The sequence below is a fragment of the Benincasa hispida genome, chromosome 10 (genome assembly GCF_009727055.1).
Source record: "Benincasa hispida cultivar B227 chromosome 10, ASM972705v1, whole genome shotgun sequence".
NCBI lineage: Eukaryota > Viridiplantae > Streptophyta > Magnoliopsida > Cucurbitales > Cucurbitaceae > Benincasa > Benincasa hispida.
Genome location: NC_052358.1, coordinates 8,428,061 through 8,454,476, shown reverse-complemented (window position 1 = coordinate 8,454,476; position 26,416 = coordinate 8,428,061). Strand labels below are relative to the sequence as shown.

The 26,416-nt window shown below is 34.9% G+C and overlaps 2 protein-coding genes across 5 annotated transcripts; both read right to left on the bottom strand.

Moving 5' to 3' along the window:
• Positions 1-1,826: 1,826 nt before the first annotated feature.
• LOC120088587 (glucose--fructose oxidoreductase) lies at positions 1,827-7,171 on the bottom strand. Of its 2 annotated transcripts, none has more exons than XM_039045988.1 (12): positions 6,856-7,171; positions 6,606-6,746; positions 6,080-6,128; positions 5,010-5,027; positions 4,071-4,186; positions 3,879-3,992; positions 3,500-3,550; positions 3,038-3,126; positions 2,889-2,949; positions 2,726-2,803; positions 2,445-2,546; positions 1,827-2,167 (listed from the first exon to the last, which is right to left on the bottom strand). In XM_039045988.1, the coding sequence occupies exons 1-12, from the start codon at positions 6,976-6,978 to the stop codon at positions 2,045-2,047; spliced, it is 1,065 nt and encodes a 354-aa protein (XP_038901916.1). In that variant the 5' UTR covers positions 6,979-7,171; the 3' UTR covers positions 1,827-2,044. The 2 variants fall into 2 exon arrangements, with proteins under 2 accessions (XP_038901916.1, XP_038901915.1); XM_039045987.1 differs by having other exon boundaries at positions 1,827-2,170; positions 6,856-6,978.
• Positions 7,172-16,291: 9,120 nt separating this feature from the next.
• On the bottom strand, positions 16,292-25,180 carry LOC120089380 (DNA topoisomerase 6 subunit B). 3 transcript variants are annotated; one of them, XM_039046829.1, is made up of 19 exons: positions 24,909-25,180; positions 24,767-24,819; positions 24,348-24,445; positions 24,119-24,224; positions 23,701-23,838; positions 23,537-23,588; positions 23,331-23,395; positions 22,783-22,889; positions 22,479-22,581; positions 22,278-22,363; positions 22,011-22,207; positions 21,422-21,537; positions 21,210-21,295; positions 20,956-21,028; positions 18,119-18,210; positions 17,804-17,942; positions 17,616-17,710; positions 17,073-17,247; positions 16,292-16,620 (listed from the first exon to the last, which is right to left on the bottom strand). In XM_039046829.1, exons 1-19 carry the CDS (start codon positions 25,000-25,002, stop codon positions 16,474-16,476), a joined length of 2,022 nt encoding a protein of 673 aa, XP_038902757.1. In that variant the 5' UTR covers positions 25,003-25,180; the 3' UTR covers positions 16,292-16,473. The 3 variants fall into 3 exon arrangements, with proteins under 3 accessions (XP_038902757.1, XP_038902759.1, XP_038902758.1); XM_039046831.1 differs by having other exon boundaries at positions 24,338-24,445; positions 24,720-24,819; positions 24,909-24,950; XM_039046830.1 differs by having other exon boundaries at positions 24,720-24,819; positions 24,909-24,950.
• Positions 25,181-26,416: the final 1,236 nt, after the last annotated feature.

The window sequence follows — 26,416 nt, the reverse complement described above, 5'->3', positions numbered from 1 at the left end:
CCATAGGCAGTCCGATTGCAGAGCTAAGGGTGATCAATCCAATTACGTTTAGAAAATTATGTGGGACCTACTATTTTTTTTCTATGCTTTTGAACGATTTTCTAATTTTTGCCTCATATACTATTACAAATGTTGTTACTATTATGGTAGAAGAATTATGGATATATCATAGTTACTATTACAATCACAAATATTGTTATCAATTGACCCTAAATTGTGAAGATAACGATAACCCTAAGAAGACAATGATACCAGTGTAGCCGTAATAAAATTATATTTGCAAAATATCTAAGTAAATGCGATCAAAACCAGTCCAATTATATTTTGTAATGGAGGCTCAATACGATTGATATATAAATGGAAACACATTACAATTACATCAATTTTGATTATAGGTTAGTAAATATGGCCTTAATTGTAATTTAAAATGTAAAATCCAATGATTGGATTACAATTTGCAAACTAATCTAAAATAGAAAAATTAAGGACCCGTTTGGTCAAATCAATACTTATGCTAATTCAAGATGGTCGAAACAATAAAATTAGAAGTTTAAACTTGACACTCAATTCAAGTATAAGAGTAAGTGAATATGAGTTTCGTATCATATCATCAATAATTAATGTTTTGGATTAGCCTATTGGAATGGCAATTGCCCGGTCAAAAAGAAGAAAAAAGGAGATTTGATAGGGCAAATGCCAACTTGGGAAAGCAATGGGCACCCTCTTGCATTGAAAGAGCAGTCAATTATGAGTTTAAGGGTTTCATACAAAACAAGAAACAGAAGGATAGTCTTTGCTCTTTCAGATTGTTGGGTGGTTGAGCAAAATAATTAGAGAATCTGTGTTAGGTGTAATTGGTTGGATTGGTTTTGAGTACAAGCTTCACTTTTCCTCCTTTTTAACTTTGGTCCCAGAATTATCCTAACCTTTTTTGAGGCAAGGGAGTCAACATTGGCATATGATAATCTTTCAATATTTAATTGAGATGGGAATGTTGTACGATCATAACATCCCTCTTTTAAAGATAAAGGAAAACGGAATCCAATTTCTTTCAACCGATTAAACAACACTTTTAGCATCATTTTAACTGTTATCAAGATCCATACAATCCATGATTGATTAACAATCTAAGTTTGGGTTTGTCTAGAATAGAAACTTTCCATGCCAAAACTCAAACAGTAAAAATAATTTGACTTTCACATTTGTTTAAAATGGAGAAGAAAATGGGAAGAACTTGACCTTACAAACTAACATTAGTGCACTGTTTATCACACACACTCCAATGCTTAAGTTAGATGGTGAAAGTGAGTGAAAACTTTAAGATTTGAGATTGAGAATTTACTTATTTTTTCTAAAATTATAATGATGTATTTATAAAGATTGTTTGACTTAGGGCATCTGAATTGGAGTTTTAGGGTCAAACTGTAGGTCAATAGAATCAAGGGATGCTATATTTCGAGAGACTAGCCCTGGCCTTGACCTTGGCAAAGGCCGAGTGTGGAATTTTGGGCCTTTGTGGCTCATTCCCTTGGATCGAGAGCATGCCCAATGACATCAAGACAAGAGTGGATCTTGGGTATGGTTTTGACCCAAGCTAGTCTCTTCTCTTTTTTGGTTTAGTTACACACCAAATGTCAATTAAGTCCTTTGATCCAAAATCACCTATAAACAGAAACCACTCACTTTTTATGGGAGTTTTTGAAGTATTGGAATGTGAATGTGCTTAAGAATTTAGTGCGCTTGAAATGCCAAAAGATGATTTACGAAGCATGCGACCAATTTCTATGGAAATACAATAAATTCAGTGAAAGTTTAAGAAGAATGAATCATAGATCAAGTTTCTTCTTTATTACAATAAAAATGTTGAATGAAGGAAGGAAAGTAAATATGAAAAGTAAGTGCAAGTCAAGTCTTTCTTGAATGCATTCTGAGATGTTTCAGAAACATACTTTATCAGTTTCTAAAAAATGCAATTCTAATTGGACAAGGGCTACACTAATATTACCTAATTATGTTAACAGACACCATGTCAGGTATTCTAAAGTTAAAATCTTTTCACTTGAACAGGAGCCCCATGCTTTGCTCCGGATTCAAGCATTGCATCTAGCACCGCAACATCCCTAGCTCCCTCGATGAAAGATATACGAGCATCAGCTTTATAATCACTCCCCTACAATGAAAGCAGAAATCCTTGACAATCTTGGATGAAAATTGTTTAGATGTTTTTCCTAGAAACACTTGAGTGCTTTCTAATCACTTTTAGATTTTTTTTCAATCTAGTTTTACTTCTACATTTCTTTGCAAAAAAATCCTTTCAATTGGTTAAAATTTAATTTTTAAACCAAACACAACTAACTAATAATAAAAGAACGGAAAAAAAAAAAAAAAAAAAATATCTTGACTTCACACTTAAGAAGCCATGTATTGTTTATCCATGATATTACCTCTGCAGAAATAGCATGAATAAAAGTTTTTAGTTCTTCTGTAACTCCACTGAATGGATAGAAGGAGCATCTATTCAGTCCACTAGCATCAGCGAAGGAAACCTGAACACCAACTTAAAGTTATCAACAAAAGAAATGGGTCATATTTGAAAAAGACCGTGGGAGCTAGATCATCGCTTGGACAAATGAAGGATTTGAAGCTTTGATTACAAGCAGTGCCCAAAACTAAGCTGAGGATTTCTTAGAAGAAAATACTAGATAGACTTTGAATAACTATATACCAGATAGCCATGTTTTCCATCCTGGTTCCCACGCTCGATCTGCAGCGTTCCCTTTAATCCCACAACTCGCCAGAATATCTGAAGAGATTAAAAGTCGGTGACCAAATGAAACAATTTTTTGAAAATTAAGAATGAATTTCCTACTTCCTGCATAGCAGCATACCTTGGGTGATCTTGAGGAGACTACCATTACAAAAACACCTGAACATCCATTCTCCAGTTGGCTAAAGGAAGGAAAAACGTCACCATTCTTAATTTCTAGGTTTTCAAACTTGTTGGGGACTTAATTAGCACTAGGCAAAAGAAACTTACAAGAGCGAGGATATGTTATCTGGCGGAGGTAAAGATTTGTCCACATAGGAGGTAGTCGCTGACACTGATACCACCTCACAACCAACAAGCTGTTCACAAATAAAGGAAACTAACATTTCCAAATTAAAAATATGCCTATCATTTCTTCCTAGAAAAAGGATATTATATATCAAGGATGGTGCCGCCGGGGAGGAAACCTAAATGCCATGTATGACTAAAGGTGGTTTTTTTTTTCCCCAGAAATCAGAGCCTTTGCAACAGCCAGGCTTGTAGTTCGTCACCACGTCATCTTATTTACATACTTGAGACTTGTACTGGTTTAATAGGTTTTGTCAATTTTGAGAAGAAAAACATTTTGAACATTAAGAAGAAGAAAAATAGTAATGGTTGATCAACGACAATGTAATAGCCAGTAGGATAGAAATTAATTGCTTTTCCGGAGAGAGTTTCAAGAGCAGTTACCATCCTTAATCCAGCAATGAAGTGTACGCCCATATCGAGAATGAAACCTCCCTGACACAAGTGAAGACATGTTGTCAATGTAAGATAAGATTTAAGAATACATCAATGTGATAGAAAAAAAAGGGATAACATAGATAAACACACCACTAGAGATACAAGATGCATACCAGAACAATATTTATCCCAGTTTCTATACAATGAAAGTAGAGGACTTGTTATTTGGCATTCCATTACACAATAGTTCCATCTAGAATAAGCACATCATATTCTCCCATGGAAGAGTGTAAAACATGACAATAATGATATGACGGGGGAAATGAAAACAACATACAGAATATTTAAGAATTGTATTGTGATTGTTTACTAGAAGAACACTTACAGTGAAGTCGCGCCGCCAAGAGCTTGAGAAATAGGGGTTCGAACTATTCATTGATCCTTCAACAATCACTTGGACGGTCATCATATCCCCAATGTCAGCAATTAAGTTTTTGCACTACAGAATGATAAAGAGCATTTTGCCGAAGTACTGGAAAGACGACAAAAACATAAATAAATATCTACAAACAAGTACCTCAACAAATGCTGGTTCAAATCGATAATTTTCTGCCACGGCCCATAATGGTTGATGGAGAAAATTGGCACTTAAAGAGTTGTAGCTTGAAAGTGCATATTCCAATTCACTTATCGCTGCATTACCACCATATTACCAATTTAGAAATTGATTTTTTAATATCTTCAACTTTGACCATTGATAAAAGATCCAAGCCATTCTGGCTGCTGCTTTTTAGGTGGAGATTCGGAAACAGATGCACTTTACGCATATACCTAGAATTAATTGACCATGGTTGTCTTAAGATCAAGGAAACTATGGTCTCTATTCGTGGCAAGTAACTTTTTTTCCAAGTTTTATGGGGTTCATGGTTGATTGATGATATTGATTTTATTTTTTTTCTTTTTCCTTTTTTACTTTGCACGAAAAAGGTTAAGATAAGAGCCCCTATCTTCAAGTCGATATAACTTATAAGGTGAAATAATTAATAATTTTTCTTCATGATCTATAAAGTTGCATGATTTACATATCTGGCTGAACTTTGGTCCATTTCATTGTCCTCTCAGTTTCATAATTAGTGGTAATAGGAAGACAAAATCTAGTCTCGGTAAATTGTGATATGCATTGAGATCTATAGTATAGGCAATTGAAGATTTATAATTCCAGATCAATATTGTCGATGCCTAAACATCAAATGACCAACACATTTACGAATTCCAGATCAATATTCTCATTTCTCAAGAGAGAGACTGGGTCCCAACAGAATTGAGATGCAACAAGGGGAAAACAATTTATTTACAGCATGATATCATGATTGGGTGGTGATCAAGAAACTAATATACAACAGTAGCCCGTTTAAGAAGGAATATAGACGTCAGGAGTAAGTGAGCAGAATTGTGCGAACAGTTTAACTGATACTTAAAATAGTAATGAAAATAAATTAATAAATAGGATACTTACAGGATGCTGCTGGTTTCTCTTCAGATCCATGAAATTTCGAGACAATACATACAAAATTTCCCAACAAGAAGGACATTAGTCTATCGTACAGAACCATATACCAATAGGAAGTATCTAATGCAAGAGCTAAAATGCTTTTCTTTTGGTTTAGGTTACTTCATGTCGCAACCTCACTTCAGGCAGTTTTTCACTGTTGGTTTGCAAGAATCATAGAACCCAAATTATGATGCTAGTACTATCCAAAGCAGCTCTAAGGAAGCACCTAAACGTTAAAAATTTCAGTCCCTTAATTATTTCATATCATAAAATAATAATAATAATAATAGAAAAATTGGTCCTTATAAAACTCTAATAGAAGTTCTGCATGCATCTTTGGGACAATATATTAGGTAACGAACCATCAGGAACAACACTCAACACCGGTACTCTATAGTGAAAGCTAAGTGATCCATGTTGGTGGAGAACCATAAAGACGATCTCAATTGAAAGTTCTGTCAAATCTGTGATTAAACCTTTTACAAATGGATGTTTTCACTTCTAACGGCAAGAGACAAATCTAAAACTAGTTAATTGAAAATGTGACAACTAATTAATCAACAGCCCATGTAAGACATGTCACACTCACACAAAAGTATGCACATATATCTTCTAAATCACTAGCCATCCACGGAATGAGTTGCATTGTCTTCTTCTTTACTGTTGTTTTTGTTCTTTTCACCAAAATTGGTCGGCCAAAATAAGCATAATCAACAAAATAGTCGCTCAAAGATGAAGGGACCTTCACTGTCTGGTCATAAAAGATTTATCTCTAGGACTTCAGCATCCATCATTGAGATTCTTAAGCTACACTTACTAATCAACCACACAATTAACATAGGATATGAAAGCCAAGCGACTCAAACTGCTCGTGTGAATGGACTGCACACAGTCCCCTTAACACCACTTATGCTACTGTTTGGAGGGGAATTGGTCAAGCACGTGATTTATGAGTGAATCCACCAATAGAGAAATAATCAGAGAAGCAAGCAAAACTTCGATTTATTCTTAATCTTAGTTGAGGTATGAATTACCTTGGAGAACATGTTTCCCTGCTTTGAGCAATCTCAATGACATATCAACCTACAAGGCATAGCTCATATGAAAAGAACAGCACATAGGGTGCCAATGCACGTGATGTAAAAGTTAATGTAAATTATAATGTATACGACGTTTTCCCTTTACTATCCACCAGATTAAAAATTATAATAATGTCAAGTCTGCTCTAAATATAATCGGTCTTAGACGAGAAGGCAATAGTATTCAATATGTCATCTCTTAATTCAAAAGTGGAAGTTGGACAGAGTGCTGTGAATTATATATCGGGACATATTATGACTGAACATTGGTCGAATCCAAAAGAATTATAGGGGAAAAGATTTTGGCATAAATAGCCAACTAAACAACATTTACTGAATAAAAATTGTGAAAATCGTTCGAGGAGCTTACATTTGTGGCTCTACATATACAAAAACTCTGAACACATAATATCTAATTAAAACTACATGAGCAATAACGTCAGTACGTTTGCGATCCATAAACAAATTGACAATAAGATACCTGAGCTTGTCCAGCTAATACAACCGCAACTCCAAGTATTGAATTGTCTTGAATGATATCATCAAGACCGGCATCACCCCACTTACACTCCACCGTCGGAAAGTATTTTCTGGCAATGTCGACGGCACCTTTTGCCGATGCCTGCAAGCCAGCATTACTAGCCATAAGTTCGAAATCATATTGTTGTTTACCGGTTTTCACTAAACATACAAAACGATGCAAAGGATCAAAGCTAAAATGAATGAAGGACCTCGGTGCGGCTCCATATAGTCTTAACAATTAGAAGATCAGAGATCTCAGCGAGCCTGGGAATATACTGTGTCTTGACGAATGTACCAGCTCCAAGGATAGCGATCTTGGGTAGCTTCGCCATCTTGAAATCGAATGATTCGATTCGACCTGAGAAATTGTTTAGCTCAAATCGTGGATCCCTGGCTATTGGCTTAGCAGATTTCTGACAGTGAACGGCGATTGACGAAGAGTAATAAACTAACAAGTTAACAACCAATTTCAGATATCATAAAAATATAATATTGCCAGTGAAATCAATTTCGTCCATTTGATTTGGGTCCACTGGTTTCGTCATATTAATACACTTCGGTGAATTTTGATAGACTTATATTGGTTTATCTTAAAATGCAGATTGACCAAAAGCTTAACTGATGAATGAAGGCAAAGAAGAAAAAAAAAAAAAAAAATTGCAGAAGAAACAATATTCTAGGGACTTAAACACAAGACTTCTTTCGATCACTTACGTTGATATCATCTTAAATTACTAATTTACCCAAAAACTTAAGTTTTTATATTTATTATTTGTTTTCCTAATGTTATTAAATCTTGAAAATTTTATTTTTAAAAAATAATGTCAATTGATCCTCTGCTGACATCATCGCCATCCTTACCTCTTCGTCTTTGAAAATCCACTAAAACTAAAAACTCTTCATTCAAATTTTCCAAGACTAACGGCTTCGTATCGCTCATAAACTAAAAACTCTTTAGAATCCATCATTTTGGCTTGCAAACGATTCCACTGTCACCGACAAATTGAATCTGATCAGTAAATCTTTCAATCTGTGCCTAAAAATGTCTTAAACTGATCAGTAATGGGGCTTTGTGGGTCATTTTGGGTTTAGAAATACTGTAAACCTATGGTTTTTTTGTTTTTTTTTTTTTTTTCTTTTTGGTTTTTGATGTGCTCTGTGGTTGAAGACGAGTAGAAAGAGTTTGTGAGCGAGATAAGTGAGAGTGAAATCGGTAGAGCGATACTAGAGAGAGCGACACCAGAAAGGGTGGGTTGTTCTGGGGTTTAGAAATACTACGAACCTATGGTTTTTTTGTTTATTTTTCTGATTTTCGATGTGTTTTATGGTTAAAGACAAGTAAAAAGAGAGAATGTGAGCGAGATAAGTGAGAGTTACTAGAGAGAGCGACATCAGAGAGAGCGATACTAGAGAAAGCGACACTAGAGAGAGCGATACCAGAGAGAGCTATGCCAGCGAGAGCAAATCCAGTGAGAGCAATGCCAGCGAGATTTAAACAGAATGTTGTTTTACAATTTTTTTTTTTTCTGAAAGAGTTTACTGATTGATTCTTTATTTCATGCAAGAGTGATTTAAGATGGCAACACGTTTCAGAATATCGTAGCCGACCGATTTTCCAGTCAAGTAATGAGCTTGGCCCATATTGCTAATGCAAACAAGATTGTGAAAGAGAAGCTTACGCCAAGGCAGTTAGACATGTTCAAGAGAATAGTTTTTGGGCTATTTGTAGACGTTGACATGGTGTTTAATAGCCCAATTATCCATCACATATTGCTGAGAGAAGTGAAGAGGACGAGATCATACTTCATGTCATTCTCTATTTGTGGAAAGGTCGTCGCATTTTTTAAGGATGATTTTTTGTTGATGACTGGTTTGTGGCGAACCCCAACACGAGTTGATCAGAACCAACAATCCTTGTATAAACTTGCAATCAAGTATTTTGGTAATCGAGTGACGAAGGACACCTTACATGTCCATCTACTAGAAGAAAAATACAAGGAGTTGGAGTTTGAAAATGATGNTTGTGGAAAGGTTGTCACTTTTTCGAAGGATGACTTTTTTTTGGTGACTAATTTGTATCAATCCCCAACACGAGTTGATCAGAACCAACAATCCTTGTATAAACTTGCAATCAAGTATTTTGGTAATCGAGTGACGAAGGACACCTTACATGTCCGTCAACTTGAAAATAAGGACAAGTTAAACGTTAACACGAGTTGGAGTTTGAAAATAAGGAGGATGCTATGAAGATCACAGTAGTCTACTATACTGAGGTTGCAATGATGGGAAAAAACAAACAGAAAAATGCAGTGAACCTTAAACGTTTTAAGGACATTCAAAACTTAGAGTACTACAACAGTCTTGATTGGGGTGCCATTATTTGGGAGAGGACACTGGATGCCCTAAAGACTGCGTTGAATGATAAGAGCGGTTTATACAAGACGAATGTCAAAGGAAATAAAAATTACATTGTGAAGTACTCTTTGCATGAATTTCCACAAGAGTTCCAGGTAAATTTGCTTAACATAATAATCGTGTTGTTTGATTTAACATTACTATTGTTCTTATGTTAAATTTTATTTAGGTATGGACATACGAGATCATAGTTGCATCGATAGCTAGGAACATTGCGGATCGAAGAAGCAAGGTGGCTTTGCCCCGCATATTACGATGGTTATGCTCATACTCAGTGTCCTTCAAAGTACTCGAGAGAGAGATATTCGAGTCTAACAATGTACGTTTACTCTATGCATAATATGTTTATCTGGTTGTTAAATTGACACTAACCAGTTTATTGGGTTGTTAATGTAGATAAAGGTTAAAGAGGGTACCATCATGACAGATGCTGAAAGAGAGTTTCGAGATACCCCAGTGGACAGACGACCTATATTTGATCTAGGTGCAGATGATAATAGTTCTGAAAGTGGCAACAGGTCGACTAGTGATGGGAGTAGTTTTGAAAGTGAAAGTGATGGTGATGATCATCATGGAGATGACAATGATGAAGTTATTAGGGTGGAGGGAGGGGATGAACACGAGCATTCTGAGCATAAGGATGCTGAATGTGGAAGGGTGGAAGGAGGGACATGCACACCTAGTGATGATATGTTCCATGATATGTTGGGGGACGTACGCGATGAGGACGAGTTGAACCAACTTGATGTCCATCTTGCGGACTCCCATAGAGAGCAATCTGTGGATGAGGAATTTCCTGAGTGTGCTGCCTGCCGCAGGGAGGGAGCCAATCCCGATGATTCTATTTATTCGTACCTGCGGACCATTGATAGCTTACTATCGAGGTTGGATGGTCGTATATCGGGCGAAATACCTTCTTCTGTTTTGCTGATATAACTTTTTTTTTTAGATGGTCGTGTATCCAATATGGAGGAAAATATGACAGACATGAAAGGACAATTGTCGGTCATCCTGTCACTGTTGCAGTCTATGTGCAAGGTTTGCATTTATTATCATTTTATGTCTTTACGTGTTTAGTTTTTACGTGTTCGTGAACTCATCATTTTACTTTACTAATTGAAAGGTTCCACGGTGAATGAGGAGATGACAAGGTCACCCATCCCATCTCGAGATCTCGATACCAATAATGCAACTACCTTTGACACTCTCATCCCCCATAGAGCCTCAAAATACCACCACTTCATCTACTCACATCCCCCCTCTAGAGCCTGATACCACTATAACATCACCAATTGACGTCAAACCTATAGAGGCCGACGTCCCACAAACAGAGCCCGACATGTCTGCCTTACTCACCATGCCACATACAGAGGCTGACATGTTTGCCATCCCAGAGGCCGAAACTTCTAGGATTGTTACGACCACAAAAGGAGTTACACTGGTGAGTAATTTATTGATCAATAATCTTTTTTTATATATTTTTATATTTCTTGATGAGTAACGTTTTGTTATATGTTTATGTAGGAATCTCGAAGAATTAATCGTAAGAGGAAACTTGTTAATAAATATACACCTCCAGCTCAAGTAAAGAAGAAAAGTGTGGTTAAGCATCCTCTCCTAGGTATAGCTATGTCACTATCCAGAGCGATCGTCGCATACAACGTAGCACATGATGTTCCACACAATATCGTTACAAAAATTATAGGTTAGATCTCAGACGAGAATACCGAAAACGAAGTTTAAGAGAACTTCTTTAAACCACTCGCTAAGCAATTCTTCAAGGAATTGATTTCCCCGAGTTCGTGGGTCGAGTGCGATGTAAGTTTCCTAGTCTTGACTTCTTTACATGTTGGATATCTTGTACTTTTACTGACATAGTAATTTTTTGTGCAAACCATAAATACTTTATTTTATTTTATGAAAGAAAAATTTTATACCCGGCCGGACATGTACATGCACAAGTTCACCATCTTGCCAATTGGTGTAACAGTAAATTTTGATATTTTGTTTCCTAACTTCTCATTTTATTTTGTTACTTAACTTCTCATTTTATTTGATAGAGTCACCTTAATGCTCGTGGCGGGGTATTTAAACAAATAAAGAATAAGACACTTCCGGAGGCTGCCCTAGCATGGGAGGATGAAAACACATATAAGGACTACGTCATCGGTAAATTTGATGTCAAATGGGTAGATGTAGATTTTGTTTATACAACAATGAATATCAATGAGTATTGGATGGTTCTTGCAATGGACATTAACAGAGGCCACATATTCATGTTCGATTCACTTCCGTCATACACACCAATGACAAAGTTGGTGAATTGGATAGAGTCATTGACTGTCACAGTACCATCCCTACTTCACTATTGTGACGTGAATCGTTCAAAGTCGGACCTATCCACAGCCCGTTGGAAAATATCGCGACCTATGAACGTCGACATACAGCACGGATCGCTTGATTGTGGCATCTTTACAATAAAATTACTAGAACACCTCCATCCGTAATCACTCAGGAGAAGATGAGTGAATATAGGATGCAGTTAGCGTGTCAACTATAAGCGAACACTTCATATTTTTTATGTGTATAGAACATGTATTTTTTATTGTATTTTTTATGGATGTAAAAACATTTATTTTTTATGTATGCAAAACATGTATTTTTTATGTATGTAAAACATGTATAATTAAGCTACTGCTCTTTTCATTATATAATTGTATCAATGGTATACATGTATAATTTAACATGTATTTTTTATGTAAGTTCAAAGTTCAATATCATACATTTTATCAGAACATGTATAATTGAGCTATTGCTCTTTTCATTGTATCAATGGTATATAGAACATTATATCAAAGTTCAAGGTCCAAAGTTCAAACATTGAGAGAGCGATATTTTGAGAGGGAGTGAGATTTTGAGAGAGCACGAGATTGAGAGAGTATGAAGTTATTGTTTTTTTGTTACAAGTATGAAGATTGAGAGAATATGAAGATTGCTATTATAGAAATACTCTAGCTTGTCATTATTTTTTGTTTACAAGATGAAAGTATGAAGTATGAAGTGTTACAAGTATGAAGTATGAAAAAGTATGAAGTATGTTACAAGTATGTTACAAGTATGAAAAAGTATGAAGTATGTTACAAGTATGACGTATGAAAAACTGATCAATGATATTTATAACAAATGAAATGTTACATGTTAGTTATAAACTGAACTAGATGAGGGGTGTTTGTGTCACGATTTCTCAGCACGTCGCACGGTTGTGAGCAGTTCGCTATAATTTTGGCGGTTATGCCCATAATTCCCATATTGACCACATTTCATTTGTCTGCGAAATTCTCCTCTGGATGGTATTCTTCTCACTCTCCGTCGCCCGACTTGTGCCACAAACTTCAAAAGAAGGATAGTCTTTTCTACATATCCAGAAGGTCTCTTCCATTCAGATGTGTAGCCAAGTGGATTTATAGGCTCTGCATATGCAGTCATTAGAGAGTCCACTGTATAAAATCGACTACAAAGACTTTGGATGGCTATATTTCGTTCCTTGGCAGCAACAATTGCATGTGAACACGGGATACCAAGTGAGTCGAATTCCTTACGCGTGCATTCCTTTGAGTGAAGATTGACAATACCGTCCAATCGATTATCTCGCACGTAGACCTGATAACAATCAACAGGCTCAACCCGATATCGTCTACCCTTATTGGCCTCACTTGCCAATCGGATTTCACAGTAGTCATAGTGCAATGTCGTTCGAGATGTCCAGTAATTCCTCAATTCGTAGAACCACGATTGGAGCATTCCTCTAACATGTTCAATCAAGCATACTATGGGCAATAGTCGGTACTCTTTAGTTAACGAATTGAAACACTTTGCACTATTGGATGTCATGTTATAATATCTTCGTTCTATTTGGTAAACCCGTGTCCACCTTTGAAGACCGATGTCTTCTAGATATTTTGTGACAGAACCGTCTCAAAAACTATGGAGTTTTTCCCATTTTGACTGGAACTCTGTCATGCAAAATGCCCTTACTGCATCTCTAAATATCCCAACAATCATGCTATCCTTAAAGTTTGTAACAAGATTTTGTTCTATATATCATGTACACAATCCATGAAATGTCGTGGGAAAAAATGCACGAATAGCATTGTTGATAGATACCATCCGATCAGACATAAACACCAAATTATCAAGTTCTCCGATACTACATTTCAAGTGATCGATCAGTTTCATTGTCCACTATTGCATATGCCAGTGGGTATAATTGATTGTTCTCGTCCATAGAAATCGCAACCAACATGATGCCTTTGTATTTTTCTTTAAAGTGCGACCCATCAACAATTATCACAGACTGACAACTTGCGAAACCTCTAATACAAGGCCCTAATGTCATAAATATATACTTGAAATGCACCTCTTCTTCATGTTCGATCTCAAAAACTGTACCTAGATTCTCTATTTTTAACTCTTCTCCATAAGCATGTAGTATGGAGTATAAGTATTCTGAAGTACCTCTAATGAGATCATACGCGGTTTCCCTTGCACGCCACGCTTTATCATAACTTATGTTCACGCCATAATCTCTCCTCATATCCTCAACGATATGAAAATGTTTATAAATACGTCTTATTCCTATGAACTTATCTTTAATCAGCTGACCAACAACCTTAACAGCTACTTGTCTATGGCCGTGATTCAGAATTCCAATGGAACATGTGTGCGAACTGCAGTACTTTGTGATCTTGAATATATCAAACCCTTCCATTTTGACTGCACGAAGGCTCCACTTACATGTCTCCCCAATACATTTGACAGTGAATAGAGATTTGGTTGACTTTCTGACCTTAAATTCAAAATTTTTGTTGATGGACAAAATAGGTAATCTCATTTTCAAGTCCTTTTTGCTCAAAAATAGTTGACCAACTTCAACATCCTCTGTCCCAGATGAAGAGGTGCCAAGCATAATCAACTCTGTCCTATGACTTGAAGACACAGATGGTAGAACCACTGAAGCTATTGTAGAACGACGCACATCTCCATGATCACGATCCATTTCATTCAATCCTGTTGGTTGCACATTCACATCTACTGAAGGACCACAACTTTGCTCTGGATGACCATAATCCATATAATTGAATCTAGATGGTCTCTCATTATCAACAACTGAAGTACCGCCCAATTCTAAATTCAATCTTGTTGGATTAGTGGGGTCATTGTCTAGTGATAATGTTGATGGTACAATGTTGGTAGATAATGGAATATCATCCTCTTCCCAACGAAACTGATATGATTCCTCGTATTGTCTGTCCACAGTCGTATCATCATAACTCACATTTCCAAACCTCATTCCAATATTTTCGTCCTGATTCGATTTCAACGTTACAGCTAATTAAAGTCTACTAAGCTCTTCTCGCAAAAGAAGGAAGCGAACTCATCATTATTTCTTATGTACTGTGGATGGGCTTCAAATTCAAGCTTATATTTAACTCTCAGTATAAGATCAAACTCTGAAAAACTGACATTTATAACCCTGTAAATGTGAGATTTAAGTTCTTCATACTTCAATGTATAAGGCAAAATTATTCCTGTCAACTGTCCCCCAATATACGAACTTTCATTCTCATCCCAATCACCTTCATATCGAATAAGTAGACACTTTTCTATCATCTTACAAAGCAAGAAAACATTTTTCATTAAGTTGTACAAGCAATTGAAGTGTACTCTCGCTCTCTCTCTTAATCTCACTCTCTCAATCTCGCTCTCTCTCAAAATCTCGCTCTCTCATAATCTCGCTCTTTATCTTACTCTTGCTCTCTCTCTTACTCTTGCTCTTTCTCACTCCCGTTCTATCTCTCGCTTACTCTCTCTCAATACAAAATTTCATAATACTACCTTTCCAGAAATAACACAGCAAAAATAATTAAACAGACTCAAAATAATGAAGCACCTTTCTGAAAAACCTGTTTTGTTCTGAAAAAACCTCGTCTTGGAAATCCCCATTCGAAAAATCTCCATTCAACAAAATACTGTCAAAAACTAGAAAAATAATCACCTTTGAAATGGAGTTTAGAGTTTAAAAAAATCATAATTGTATTGTGTTTAGGTATTATTGATTTGATTTGAGGCTTCCATCATGAAAACTGTCAAATCATTCGTACACTGACAAGCAACCACATCAAACCAGGGAATTTCAAGTGAGAGTGAGAGTTTTTAATCAAACGAAAGCGAGATTTACCTTGTGAGACTGGTGTAAGGATAATTTACGTAATTTGGTATGGCGATGATGTGAACAGAGAGTCAATTGACATTTTTTTTTAATTGGTCATTTGACATTTTGGACCCAAAAAATTAGATCATCCGTACAAATTTCCCTTAAATATTTTAGCTTTAGAATATTCTTTCTATTAGGCTTGTGCTTTCCCTTTATATTCAAAGCAATTCACCACTGCTCAATCATCGAGCATTTCATCTTTCTCTGTACATTTTTTTAAACATATTTTACGTTCTAAATTGGCATTTTATTGCAAATCCGAGGATAGCTCACCAATACCATTTCAACAGTTGGATACTTCACTCCATAAATGTTTGAACGTTTAATTTTGTGTCCGTTTTCTCAAAACTCTAAAATTATCAAATAATATTTAAAAACTTTGAATAAGTCATAAATTTGTTACAGACAGATGAAATTGAAGACTTGTTGGACATTTTAAAAGTTTAGAGACCTATTAGGCATAAATTTGAAATTTCAAAAACCAGTTAGACAATTTTATAAATTTAGAGACCAAATAGACACAAAAGAAAAGATTTGAATACTAAACTTGTAATTTAATTAAAGTTAAGAAAACATACTCGCTAGCTTGGAGGAAATTATGAAATGAATTTCAGTATCAAAACTAATGAAAACGGAATCGCTATTTAATGACAAAATGTTGGTTAAGTGGCATAGGCACACAAATGTTGACATATATAAACTTTTTATTGACCGAACCTAAACTATACAAACTGGGTTGACAAGTAATTCTGTAGTGCATACGGATTTTAGGAGTGTCAAGAGGAGTTCAAATGCTTTAGGTTTGGTCGGTGTAGCATTTGAAAACTTTGCTGATTCTGAAAATAAAAAGGGCCAGCCTCATGCTGAGGGATATTTCCAGTTGTCTGGCCCTGGAGAGACCAACCCAAGATGAACAAAACTTGCCTGAAACAGGCCCACAGCACCCAGGCATCATATGAGAGGGTGAAAAAAAGACATTTTATATAGGTCTTCCTCTCTTTTTCCCCCACATCTACCTTTATTTTTTTCATATAGGACCAACGAAAGTAATGAGTCAATGAGTTCAATAACAATTACAATTTCGTGTCTATCTATTCATAATCAAATGATAAGTCACAAATAATCATATCAATGAACATTAATAAATCAGTCTGAAAACAAACAAAGGGCTTCGAAAGTCAGTGAAGCTATCTGTAGCATCCAGTGACTGAATGTATATTTCTTCTTTGGGCTCTGCACTTGCTCCACTCTGTGTGGCATATTCCATGGCCATTTCATGGTCGACCTGGAAAAAGAAAAGGAATGGAAATTGGTTATATCATATGCAGTAAGTAAACATGATTCCACTAGGCCAAACTATACTTTTTGCTAAAATAGAGAAGCAAACCAATTTGGTTCAGTTTTCAGTCCCAAACCCCAGATTAGAACCAAACCGAGCTGATGCCAGAGATAACCAAACCGAACCATATAGACGTATTTTTTTACTTCCAAGGACATCTTATAGTTACAATGGTTTAAATAGATGTATCAAATTGGAAAAATTATGAGCTACTCTCCACCAAGCCCTTGGATGTATGGTTTAACTAAATCTTTAGTGCAACTGTATAGAATCACCCACCACATTGTATCAGCCTCGAATTATTTCTCATCAAACTAGAGCCTTAAAGTTAAATTAATACTCCACTGATCAGTTTATAACTTAAATTTAGGCACAAGCAGAGTACGGCTTGACCTCACCTGTTCAACATGCTGTGCAAGTTTATCCCTCAATGTCTCATTTGTAATCAAGCGAGCAGATACTTTACTCAGTATTTCAGCATCCTCACAGTCATGACGTTTCTTCTTTGATGCATGCGCTTGAGCCATTTCTTTCAAAACATTATACACGGCATTTGTTGCATCCGGGATATACCTATAAACCAAGTCAATGCAGTGTGATTATATCAACTCAAGGAATATATATAGCGGTAAAATCTTCAAAATGGTAGAACATTTTCAAGAAAGAAATCTAAGCTGCTTAAGTTAAGATTGTTCAACCACCAATCAATCCCAAAGCTTAAGTTGATGAGTTATTGTAAATTTAATTATATCAATATTCAATACTTCAACACTTCTCTCACATGCCAAACAAGAGAAAATCAATTTTAGGTGGAGAGAAAATGATATTATAGGGTTCAAACACATGACCTTAAATCACCAATCAACCAAAAAAACTTAAAAGGATAAGTTATGATAAATTTAATTATATCAATCCTTCAACAAAGGGAATGTCTAAATTACCTGCTCAAATTCCGTTTCCTTTCCTGCTGCTCACGTGCTTGTATTTTCTTCACTATTTTGCTTTTCAATTGAATGCAGCACTGCTGAATGGCAGACTGGAAAATGAAATGTATATTGTAGTTAAAATGAACTAACAACGTCAGCGGATCTTAACATATGCATATTGTAGTTAAAATGAAAATGTATACCTTGACAGCAGATGCTATTTCAGATATGTCATCTCCAATGTACTCCTTTCCAGTTCCCTTGAAAGGAATCTTCGTACTAACAATACTCACGAACACACCAATTTTATCTTGAGTTTGGTTGATTTTATAACTATTCCAACTAAAGAGGGAGAGAGGGGGAGGGGAGGATGGTCAAGATGAAAGTCAGTCTTCTGTTAAAAAACTACAACTTCCATAACTAGAATTGGCAAAACAATATTAAACCTATGAGTTTCGTTCCACCACCTAAAGAATGAAAATTTTTTAAATGGGAACATTACGTGCTTCCAATCTTACTTGATCCTCTTAAGGGCAGTCCTAGTCACAACATCTGCACCTTGCTCAAAAAGAAGGGGTATCCGATTTGCAAACCGGAAAATATTCAGACCCTGTAATAAAAACAAGTTCCAATATTTACTTTCAGCTACACGTTTAGTCAAATACTTTTTTCACTATCAAATAAAGTTTATTTTACTTGCATGGACAAAAAATACGACCGCCCCTTCCTTTCCATTTTAATGAAACAATATACAGTATATAAAGCTAGCAAATGAAAACTAAAAGATATAACACCAGTTATGACCTTGTGGTTTTGCTGCGATGTGTGCTCTGTTTATAGGATCTTTGGGGAGAAAGAAATAACAGTGTTTAGAGATGTAAAGAGAGGCCCTAATGATGTTTGATCCTTGGTGAGGTTTCATGTTTCCATTTGGGCTTTGATTTCAAATAATTTTTGTAATTATGCTATATGCAACATTTTACTTCGCGCCATTTTCTTTAGTAGAATTTCGGCGGATTAGTTTTTTATATGCTCTTGTATTCTTTCAATTTTTTCTCAACGAAAATAATTGTTTCTTTAAAATTAAAAAAATTATATATATATAATATATAATTAAAAAAAATTCACAGATAGAAAATATCCCAAACTATTTAATAGAAATAGCAAAAAAATCATCGATAGACTTCTATCAACCTCTATCAATGATATACTTGTATCAATTTCTATTACTTAATATCAATGATAGACTTCTATCAGTTTTTATCACTGATAGATATTGATAGACTTTAGTAGAATTTCTATCCGTTCCTATCACTGATAGATACTGATAGATTTCTTTCAGTAGTTTCTATTACTGATAGATGCTGATAGACTTTTATCAGCGTCTATCTGTGATAGATATTGATAACAATGTTTAACACAACTATCTAAAAGCAATAAAATTTTCAATAACAATGTCTAGTGTATGTATCATAAACTATCTAAAAAAAAATAGGAACAACTACCAACGACTAGCAACACCAAAATGATTATCTATTAATAGGCAATTGATTACTTTATCACTGTTTATCACTAATAGACAGTGATAGACTACTATTAGTGTCTATCTATGATAGATAGTGATAATAATGTCCACCACAACTATCTAAACAATGTCCATCACAACTATCTAAAAGCAACAAGACTTTCATATTCAATAATGTATAGTTGACGGCAACAAAATTAAGAATAAAATCATTATCTATTTGATAGACCATTAATAGTAGTCTATCACTATTTATCACTGATAGAAAGTGATAGAAAACTATCATTGTCTATCACAGATAGACAATGATAGACAACTATCAGTGTCTACCTGTGATAGATAATGATAGTGTTCTATCACTTGGTCTATCACTTAGCCTTCTCTTGTCTATGATTATCATTCTAATTGCTATTTTGGAACTAGCAACAAAACTATCAAAAACTACTATCACTTGGTCTATAATTTGGCCTTCCATTATCTATCATTGTCATTCTAATTAACATTTTTGAACTAGCAACAAAACTATAAACGGAGACGAAGAAGAAAACGATTTATAGTTGAGAAAAAGGAGAAGAGGATGAAGAAGAAACCAGAAGATGGAGAAGCCGGAAGATGGAGAAGGAGAAAATAATTAAACTTTTCTATTTGTGTAAATATTTTCTTTTATTTTTCTATTTTTGAAAATCCCCCCAAAAAAAGAAAGAAACATCTTTAAAGCATAACTTCCACCTTTGTTGTGGAAATCATCGTCCTTACACACAAAATACATTCATGTATTATCTCCTCATTGCAATTTGCATTGAAGAAAGTACAAAAAAATTAGTATTGATGAATAAGACAGCGATGAGATATTATGCAAACCCTTCTTTTTTTACTACAAATTTTAGTAATAACTGTTGAGGTATTGAATACATTGATAAATATTTTCTTTATTTTATAAGTAATTGGAAGTAAAATAAGACGCTTAAATGTCCATCATCATTAAATTTCAGTGAATGTGCATGCACAAAGATCAAAAGACCAATATCAAGGGAAGACATCATTTTTGTCTCTCCACTTCCTTTAGCAGACTAGCATTACCACCACCCTAAAATTAGATCAGATAGAATGATGAAAATAATGCAAGCTAGCATAATATTTTAAGGGGGTTTTCAAAAATAGAAAAATAAGGGAAAATATATACAAAAATAGGAAAATTTAATCATAGTTGTAATAGACATTGTTATCAATGTCTATCACAGATAGACACTGATAGAAATCTATCAGGGTCTATCAGTGATAGAAACTGATACAAGTCTATCACTGATAGACGCTCATAAAAGTCTATCAATGTCTATCAGTGATAGAAATCGATAAAAGTTTATATCATTAATAAAGGTAGATAGAAGTCTATCAGTGTCTATCAGTGATAGAAACTGATAGAAGTCTATCATTGATACTATCAATGATAGAAACTGATACAACTCTATCATTGATGCTATCAATGATAGAAACTGATACAACTCTATCATTGGTAGAGATTGATAGAAGTCTATCAGTGTCTTTTGTTTTTTGCTATTTCTGTAAATAGTTTGCCATTTTTACTATCTATGAAAATTTCTCATATTTAAATGGCTAGTCAAATAAGTTAGACCAATAAGGAAAAAAAACATGTTTCACATCTTTTCCCCCAATACTAACACCAGCTTCAATAATGAATGAATGTTAATAGAAGTTTATCAGTGTCTGTGTTTTTTTTATTATTTATATAAATAATTTGGCATTTTTACTACCTGTGAAAATTTTTCATATTTAAATGGCCAGTCAAATAAGTTAATAAGGAAAAAAAACCTGTTTCACATCTTTTCCTCCAATACTAACACCAGCTTCAACAATGAATGGATGTCCCTCAAAAACTTGAGCACTGCCAACATTTGACATAAAATTGACATATTTGGAAACTAATATAAATCATCAAGGCAAAAAAGATCAAGCGTCTAGTTTATAAGGAATATATACGCACATCGTATATATATCAGCTTCAAGTAAGAATAAGAAGCATGCAGATCTAGCACAATTGGCAGAGTTCCAAATTCAAGTACAACCTGCCTGAATAAGTAGCAACCATGTCAGGATGCAGTTCCTTTATAATTCCAAGTCGAAGATTGTATTCCCCAGCAGGACTAAGACACTGCAAAAATGTGTAGACAAATAAGTTGTACAAACTTATATAAAGAAACCAAAGTGAAGAGATCTGAAGAACCAAGGCTCATAGTTCTTCTAACATAAATTTACCAAAAAGAATGAGGCAACTCACATCACCACTAGGATCATCAAATTTAGCTTGACGAAACAACTGATGAATACGGACTATTTGCTGAGATGTCAGAGACTTAACAGACATTTTGGGGCTAAATTCTGGGCCCATTTCTCCTGGGAAAGATAAATCATCAGAGAATATGCAATCAACTTCTCATTTTACATTTTAAGAATGTAACCAACTGAAACTAGAAAACCCAAAAATAAATCATTGTAAGCAATTAATTTAATATAAGATCAGTCTCTAGTAATACCGATCAAAGGGATTCCTTAAGAGCTTAACCGTTTTGTACCCCATGAAAGTAAACACCTCCCATGACTCCAGGTCACATGACTATAAACTCAAGCCATCCTTGATAACAAGTAGTACTATTGGAGAACTTTATCTATTCATTATTTTCCTCATCAATGTTTTCATTTTTCTTTTCTTTTTCGTTTCCCTTTTTTCTTTTGTTATGTGTAAGTGTTTCTGAACCCACGGAAAATGGGTGCCGGGAGAAGAAATTAGAAAATTAAAACTCATGCAAAATAAAGTTTCTGTAAGTAAACAATAGGTACGATATTAAAGACAAGGATGATATGCTAACCAATTAACCGTTCAGCATATGATTTCCCTATGTTTACAAATTCGTGCTGGAGAAACTGTAAAAGGTTCTGTTTGGCTGTTTCTGCAATAAGGCGCTTTATCAACAGCAAATCAACAGCAGATGGATGGTGTTTAGTCTCTAGAGGAACTGGAGGCATAACATCTGTTCTCCGAGAAAATCTAATTGTGATATTTTTACTGCATAAAAAAGACATATAAGATGCATGATAATTGTTTTGGATGTGCACATGAGAGAGAGACAACATACTCAGGTGTATCCGAAACAAATTTGAAAAGAAATTGAGCATAAGGTGTGATAACTGCCATCTGTCGCATATAATGCAAAATTTTCGACTGCACTTGCACAATATGGAATGTATTAATGAAGTGAAATATTTACTCAGCAACTCTAGAGACTGGAAGTTCCCTCAAAATGGGGACTAGTAAGTATCAGTAAAGTAGAGCATACACGGTAAGTTGTCCAATTTCCTTCAATTACAACTTGAATTTCAGCTCCATGCCATTGATCCTTGTTATCACGTTTTTCTTGGATATGAATGTGTGGAATGTTCCTATATGGAGACACATAAAATGAGGCCAACATGAACCAAAGACCAAAAAACGAGCTGAACAGATGTTAAAATGAACATAGAAATCTTACAAAAAAAAATAATAAGAAAATGGAATTATACTGCTTGCCATGTGCTAGTGAGAAGAAGAAAATCAGTAAGCAAAATATATCATAAAATCATCAACGCATCACAAAAGCCTACCGGTGAATATCAATATCTAAGCGGCAGAATGAAATGTAATTTTGACCCTTCATTGATGATGATATCTCTATAGGAAGACCGGTACTCATCTTAGACCAAATTAATGCCTGCAAAATTATAGGAGTTTACAAATGTGTCGCATCTTAACATCAAGTGGAATAACAGGAAACAAATTGATTGCATTTTCTTATACATAATATAATATGTAGTCATTTACATAAAAAATAAGTACTAATTGCTATTAAGTAATTACACATAACATTCTGGGTTCCCAGGCAGTATAAATGAAGCTACTTCTTTTAGGCATTAGGCTACGTGAAATAATGACCATGGTGTCTCGTATTAACTCAACTTGCCAGTCTACTTTGTCCATCATATAAAAGATATATCACAGTTAAACCCATTAGCATGAAAGGGACCATGGAACTAGAATTTAGTATGCAAGTCATAGTTATTGCAGTACTTCTCAAGTGCAAGTGAATTTGCAACTGTGTTATAAGCATTTAGTGCAATAGTGTTATTTCATCAGTATATAGGACAGCGCCTACCATCTTTGCACCCAGACCAAACTTTCCACGGGTTTGCTTCAAGCCATATTTTGTTCCAGAGAGCACTGCACATGCGAAACACTGAGAAGTTTATGAAGTATCATCTAACACCATAGGTTTTATAAGTTTAAAGCAACAATCTGATCTCATTGGCAAATAACTACAAGTGAGAAGAAGAAAGTAAACCATCAAAGTAATATAATAACCTCGGCCAAACATATTTGGTATGTCATCATGTGGCATTCCTCTTCCATTATCCTAGGGATTAAAAAAAAACAGAAAAAGAACCAAGTTTGATCGAGAAAGAAGATATTGAAGATACTATATTTGCAAGATTGACCAAACGATAGGGAATGGAGAAAAGTCATACTTTGCAAGTCACCCGGTAGAATGAAGCCTCACCACGACCTTTCATACCTTTTGAAGCTGCAGGCTCTCTGCCTTTCTTCCCAAGGGCAGCATTTTTTGCCTGTATTTCTTGAGCACGTGCTTCTTTTGCTAATCTTTTCTGAGAAAAAAAACAAAAAAAAGAATTGCATAGTATGAATTTTATCATAAATATCTTTCTGCATTTTATTTGGTCAAAACGTGGGTAATTTACAATCCATGAAAAGTGGGGATCTCAAACAAAGGACAAAAAACACCATCCCACATGAAAAACAATGCATAAGAACACAATATCCCTCCTCTCTCTATTTCTTTGAGAAGAGAATAGTTGGTTTCAGCAAAAGCCAACCATGAAAGGGAAATACAAAGGAACAGTAACAGTCAAAATATGATTAACAAACCTCACGAGCCTTAGCAGTCTCATAATCATCATAAAGTTCCTCATCAACACGTTCTCGATCAACCAGACCAATCATAGAATTAAACTTGGTTTTCAATATCTCTTCACTGCATTGTGAAACATCCATGGAACATCACATATCTCAACCACTTGGATTTTCATAGTTCAGCATTTATGTGGAATTTTCTAAAACAAGGTTTTGAGTTGTGTTCATGCGAACCTAGACTTACATGGTAATTTCTACCACGGGAAGCTCAGATATAGACTCTGCAGAATCAAGGGAATTTTCCACAAGCTCCCTCACAGTGGTGTAGAGACATTTCCCAGGCTGACAATTCATAGAAGATCTCAAAGTATCAATAATAAGAGTAACAACAAAAATTGCAGACGAGAATACTCTCAACTAGCATCCTAACTTCTTTCCAATTCATTATGTGATGACGAAAATCACCACCTAATCTGCCAGTAACTCATTGCTTGCTTCGTCCGCTACGATAATTCTTTTTAAATCCATATTTCTCACATTCAATTATATCAAGATCAAGAAAAGCGACTACAATTCAGCTTAATTAATTTGAGCGATTCCTAGTACTAAAACTAACCCGTAAAAGACAGTCGATAGTAAGAAAACAAACTGAAAGCAGCTCACATTATCAAACCCAGCAATATTCTTGTTCTCCGCAAAGAACTCAGCTGGTGATTCTGCAAAGTAGGACAAAACTCAATCAAATTAACAAAATTACAAAAACAATAAATCGAACTCAAAGGAAAGCAAAAGAGGGAGAAGATACTTTGCTTGAGGATGCTTTCTTTGGGCTTCCTGGGTGTTTTTGATTTGCCCTTCTTAGGTTCATCAGGACTTTCACTGCCACCTCCTGCGTCCATCAAATCCAACGAGAAGATTCTGTTCGACGGAGGAAGTAGTCCTCCAATTCACCAGCACCAGCAGTTAGCTAACTGGAAATGTAATCCAAAATTCTACTCTCAAAATTTTGAACCTGGATTTGAAATTCAGTGATGAAGCATCCCACTAGGGCAAGCAAGTGGTACTTCAGATTGCTGCTTTACCCTTCTTTTCTCTTTTTCAGTCTATAACTGCCCATGATGTTGACACGTGTCTCAGAATTGAAATTATAAACAATGGACGGTTCAGATGAAGAGCCTGGTTAGACTTTGCCGTTTGTTGTAAATATTACAATTTGGTTCCCGCCAAAGTTTCGAGCGACGGCAAATAGCGCAACAAATGGGAAGACCCTATTGGGCCTGCCAAGTGCCAAGTATTTGGGCATTTCTAGTCCACCGTAGCGCAGCCGTACCCCAGAAAAAAAAATATATAGATTGAGGATATAAATAACCTTCTTTTTAGTTTTTAGACTCGTATTGCAAAAGTATCTATGAAGCAATTTTTCATTTTTGTCGAGTGTTTCGTTTATGATTCCTAATAGGATTAAATTTGGAAATGGCCAAAAATAGTACTATTAAGTTTTCATCATATAAAATTAATCTCATTTTTTAAATTTTGTTCAAATAGTTTTTTTCAGTCCATCTTATTGATTGTTTTGGCTTTTTGACCCTTTTTTGGGAGAACGAAATTCTAATATTATTTGATATTTCCAATCGTATACCAATTCTTATATATTTTCAATTTTTCTCCAAATACTATATCAAAATCTTAAGTAACTTTTAAATCTTTAGCCTAATTTCTAATTTTCAAATCAGTTTATTAATTATCCAAATGAATTTTTTTTTACATGGATCTCAGGTGATTGGTTTTTATTTTTAAATTTTTCAAAAAAAGATAAAATATATAAAAATATATAAAATCTTGGTATGAATCTCGGTATGTAAGATTTGGTATAAAATTTGGATAAATTACCTAATATTGGAAAAATTACTAGAATCTCAATGTTTCATCTCTGATGTAGCGAGAACGACCAAAAGGCTAAAACAATCGATACGTTAGAAAAAATGATTTTTTTAACTAAATCTTGATGATCGATCTCGTCCAAGATCCAACGAAAAGAATTAGTTTAACGATTTTTCAAAAAGTATGCTAGTTTTGAAAGATAGAAGTTGAAGTGCTATTTTTAATAATTTCTCATTAGATTTTCAATTCTTTTAGAAAATGAAACACTTAAATAATCAATTTTTGAGAAATTATCTAGTAAGCCACAGTAGAAAAGAACTTTCGAACAAAGAAGTTTGGTGATCTTACATCACCCAATGAGGCTAGACAATGAGCTAAACCATTATAACAACAAAAAGTATCACAAAAAGTCTTTTTTTTCCAAGTGCGTGC